This window comes from Aplidium turbinatum, chromosome 14 (genome assembly GCF_918807975.1).
Source record: "Aplidium turbinatum chromosome 14, kaAplTurb1.1, whole genome shotgun sequence".
NCBI lineage: Eukaryota > Metazoa > Chordata > Ascidiacea > Aplousobranchia > Polyclinidae > Aplidium > Aplidium turbinatum.
Window position 1 is genome coordinate 399,841 of NC_137485.1, and position 5,209 is coordinate 405,049.

At 40.0% G+C, this 5,209-nt stretch overlaps 1 protein-coding gene across 1 annotated transcript; it reads left to right on the forward strand.

Annotated features, from left to right (window-relative positions):
• The first annotated feature begins 3,269 nt into the window (after positions 1-3,269).
• Positions 3,270-4,709, forward strand: LOC145783712 (uncharacterized). The gene is made up of 2 exons (XM_082595601.1): positions 3,270-3,684; positions 3,974-4,709. Exons 1-2 carry the CDS (start codon positions 3,294-3,296, stop codon positions 4,090-4,092), a joined length of 510 nt encoding a protein of 169 aa, XP_082451727.1. The 5' UTR covers positions 3,270-3,293; the 3' UTR covers positions 4,093-4,709.
• The last annotated feature ends 500 nt before the right edge of the window (positions 4,710-5,209 follow it).

Below are 5,209 nucleotides of genomic sequence, written 5' to 3' on the forward strand. Positions count from 1 at the left end.
GCGGTTGTGCGTTAATGATTCCTAAACCAAAGCTTGACGAGGAGAATCCGGATGAAGATGTTTGCGGAAAAATAATACCTGAAGATCACCTGCCAGTAGTGGATGGAAAAGTTGGAGACAAAAAGGTAAAAGTTTTACGTGATTCTGGTTCTACTGGTATAATAGTGAGGAGAGATTTGGTTAAAGACAGTCAATTAACGGGAAAAACTGGCCATGTGACAAAAATAGATACCACTTCAATCCAAGGACCGTTAGCGATGATATCTATCGAAACTCCGTATTGTAGTGGGACTGTGAAAGCGTTATGTTTACAAAACTCTTTAGTTGATCTGATAATCGGAAATGTTATTGAAAGAAATTCTGAAGTTACTTGTTATTCTTGTGGCAAGAATGGTCACTTTGCTCGAGATTGTTCTGCAGATAATCAGCAACGATCTCACGATGACGGATATTACGAGCGCGAAGAACCGAGGAGAAGAGGCAGGCGACGACCATTTGGAGTTTGCTATAGATGCGGTAGACGCGGACACTTCGCCAGGGAGTGCGTTGCTGACGGCGGACATTCGGAAAATAGACGTTGCCGTGACAACCACTGCTACCGATGTGGGGAGATTGGACACATAGCCAGGAGCTGCCCTTTTGATGAAAAGGCTTGCTATAATTGTCATAAAGAAGGTCATCTCGCCAAGGACTGTCCGGAGAGGAGATGTTTCCGATGTAGGAAGATGGGTCATCTCGCTCGCCGATGCACTGAAGATGTTGAGGACGTTGGAGACTTTTGCAGAAAACGTGACTATTGTTTTGAGAAAAGCTATCGTTGGTAGATCATGCAACGATAGACTTATGAGAACTGATTATTGAGTAATTAATTGTTTTATGGTGTGTTTTGTATTGATTGTGTTGTTATATTGTTTGCAACAATATTCTAAGGGGGGGCGTATGTCACAATCAAGGTGCAATGCTTCGCGATGGCTTGCTTTGTATCTTCAACGAATGTGCTATTTTCATTATGGAATTCTGGTGCGTTGTGTTATTGTCGGTTATGACCTGAAGTAACCTCTGATGACGAAATCTGTATTATGTAACGTGTTTTCTGGAATCATTTTCCCTACGTGACCTTCTATAGACTTCTGTTGTTTACCTTTTAAATGCTACGTGACCGAACGATGGTTCTTTATGATGTAACCTTCTCGAAGTTACTGGACTGAACAGCCAACTATAAATAGTGGTGTAGTTTGTGTAATGTTTATTCTGAGATTCTGAGATTATTATTATGGTGATTGTTACGAGTTGATTATGAGAGTTGTGCTATGAGTTGTGAATTGGTATAGTTGATGCAGAAATTAGAGTTATTTGAGAAGCCGTTCGTTGGAGTCCTTCAAGCGTTTTTATATATCATTTCACCAGTAGAACTATCCGTGAATTTAATTGACTGCTTTTCGGTTTGACCCATTAAACTACGTCATTGAACCTTTCCAAGTCTTTTTCCTGGTAAGAGATAGAAAGAAATCGTGACACAACGTTTCCACATATTCCATAGTGGAAGTCAGATAGTGTGGTCCTGGTACACCTACTGGCTTACCCGCATAAGCTATGGCGGTATAGGTGAATGACATACGCGCACTATTTATGCTTCTTAGCAACAAATCATATTTAGCAGGCTTATTTTTTGCCTGAAGCTTATTGCCTGAAGGACAAACCAACGCGGGAAGGAAACAAAGTCTCATCCAGTGAAAGGAAGTCTTCTGGTATTAAAATCTTTTCACAATTTCCAGTAAAATATTGGAAAAGTTCTCTGATTGCTGTAAATCGGTCACTTTGCCAGCGATTGGCCCTAGTGCTTTTATCAACAAAACGAATATTTGCAGACAGAAATTTGAATCGGTTCAACGACATTGTCGCACTAAATATAGGATGTCCATATAAATGGGAAAAGCAATCTTAATTTGGTGAAATGTTCGCTTGAGTAGTCCTCTAACTAATACACCACAATCCAATGAATGCTTCTAGTTCCATGGCATCAGTTTGCTGAAAATCTGAAGCATGCCAAGATGTTCGTTGAGCCTCCGATATTCGCGATAGCCTCTCTCGTATACATGTGCTGGTTCTTGAAACAATGATGTAGATCATCTCTGCTGTAAATAAGAAACGCCATGCATCATACGACGTCGTTGCATATTGATAATCGCGCTTTACTCCTGGTAAACTGTGCACCACATTAGCAGAGTTTTGTCTTCCTCTTATTGATGGTTGCTTGGTACTCCAAACAACTTTCACTCTACTTCTTTAGTCAACAACCACCGACATTCGCTCCTCTTCCTGGTCAGGCAATGTATGGTAATTTTCCTCATCCAAGGCGCTATCTAATGATTTGACGGCATGGCTCCTACGACGTTGGGACTGCCTATGTCTGACGGTCACGACCTCATCTTCGTTACTCTTGTCAGATGTTAGCTGACCATCTTCACCATCAGATACTGTAAAGGCAAATCAACATCACTATCCGAAAAATTTGCATCTCTTTCATCTTCGGTTGCTAATAAATTTGCCGTTTGCCTTGCATCATAATACACATTCGAAGCCATAATTTTGAACTGTGGTATAAGGTACACACGGGCCACTTGCTGAAACAAAATGACTTCATTTTGCAAGAAAAATAAATCCAACATAGGGTGTGAGAAGATTTTTTTCTTCAACTGTTCGTGTTTTGAGCAATTAAGAAGTTAAATTTAATAATACAATAATTGGAGGAAAGAGCAGACATTCGTTACAACTATTATTCAGACGCTATACTATCCCTTGCTGGCAGAGTCAGCCATTTGCATGGATTCAACGTTGGCAGATGTTGAATCGTTGTTGAGTGACTAATTTTGATAACCGAGGTGACTCAACTACTGTATCGCATTTTTCGCTCGATTTTGCCATTGTAAAAACATAGCTTCATTCTTACTTTTGACTGACGATGAAAACAGCAGTTTTCGAAACGTTTGAATAAAATGTTCGCTAATGTGTTAGCTTTGATATTCATAGTCCGAATTTCCTCTAAATCCTACGGTTATGCTCCGAAGTTTATTATTTTACTTCTGGCCTTTTCAATATCAAATTAATTGGGCCATAAAACATATTTTTTTCCTATAACCTAATGATGTATATTGCTATTCCAAATGTTTGATAAAAACTGTAAACGTCATATGGTTCCGGAAGATTTTCTAGCCCTTGACGAAACCCTTTATCCAATGCGGACGAAAATCGGCTTCAAACAATTTAATCCCAATAAGCCTGCAAAATATGGAATGCTCTTTCGGTCAATAAACGCAGCACGGTATCCATACACTCATACTACAAACGTGTATTGCGGGAAACCAAAGAAGATGCCCCACCAATACTATGTAAAAGGAACCGAAAATCTCGTGAAGAAACTAACCAATAGCTTGTTGGATGAATATGGGGAACTTACGGGTCGAAATATATCGTTCGACTGGCTGTACACGTCCATTCCGCTAGCGCAGTGGCTGCTTAGACGTTCAATTACCTGCATTGGAACTCTCAAGTCCAACCGGAAGGGCATTCCAGACGAAGTAAAAGACATGCGTGGAAGAAAGGAGTTCTCCTACGAGGTATTCTGGGAGGAAGAAGACAAGAAGCTGAACTTGCACTCTTATGTCGTCAACACCAAGAGTACAGGTAGGCTCGAAAAAACTTTTGTACTACTGCAATTACTTTCGTGTTGCAGCAGTGAAATTTAGAATTCTAATAATGAAGTCTCTTGGCAATGTTTGCACTGTGTTATGCGTCTTCAGGGCAAACCCTAATCCTAAGCCCAAATATCAGATTTTATTGCGGGTAATAAGAACTTTTTTATGTCACTTTTGTCGAATTTTTGTATTGCACTCGTCTACTATATTAAAATAGAATGCTTCTTGGAAGTGGTTGTGCGATTTTACAGACATAAACATTCTTTTTGCTTTTTTAGGGAAGAGAAACGTGCTCCTCCTCTCTACGATGCAGCCACTGCTTGGTCGAACGAAGGATGATGGCAAAAAGAAGCCCGCTATCTATAAGCTCTACGACCTAACAAAGGGGGGGGACTGATGTCGTAGACCAAAGAATGGGGTTTTATTCGTGCAAAACGAAGTCACGCCGTTGGACAATGACTGCTTTCGCGTATGTCCTGGACTCTTGTAGAGTGAACGCCTCCACGGTGCTAGCTTTGAACCAGGACAAGGACCCGCGAAAGCAATCATCGTTTGACTTCGGCATGAACCTCGTGCTTTCACTAATAAAACCCCACATTGAAGCGCGATCGCTCAATGGTCTGACTCAGGACATCAGACGCAAAATAGGAACAGTTTTAGGGAAAAAAACGGTTGTTCCTGTGCCGGTGTCAAGCCGAAATCGTTTGCCTCCTCTGTCAGAACGGAAAGGCGTATGCAAAGTTTGCAAAGGTGCAATTTCAGGACCAGGTGCAACAGCTAAGAAAAACAAACTATGCAAGTTGTATTCCCACTGCCAATGTTGTGGTATGCCTGTGTGCAAACTGCACTCGTCAAGATTATGCGAAAGCTGCCCTCCATGATGATCGTTTATTTGTTTGTTTATATTACGTATAATTAATTTTGATACTGTATACGCTTCCTTCTGTGTAATTGATTTCTTTTGCTTCGAAGTGTTGTTTGCTGTCAAATATACTTACGTCATCGCTTACGAAGTACGATGATCTCTGTTTACAGAATTGCAGCAGCTAAATATGTTTGATAATTTACGCAGAAATCTACAAGTAGTATGTATAGTTAATTAAAAGCGCAACATATTTTACAAAACAGAATTAATGTCTTTGTTTACACGGAGTTGACAATTATAATTTTTTAGTTCAAACAGGTTCCATTTCGAGGAAATTGCTCAATATGAGCGTAATTGATATTTTATTATTCGATGTAGAGTTGCAAACAGACGTGGTTTAGGAGATAAGCAACGTGGGACCTTTTCCTAAAATACAGTTTTTGTGTTCTAGCTGAACTAAGGTAACCTGGAAGTTTGCGCACGCTTAAGAAAAACACTGCACAAAAATCAAAGTTTTGTCAAAATACACGACTTGGCAATAAATTATACTTTCGTTTCAAGTGTGAAGATATAAGGAACATAATTAGTGCAGATAATCTTTCACCAGAGCATTATAGATTCAATATGTGCGTCCACAAAAGATCGCTAG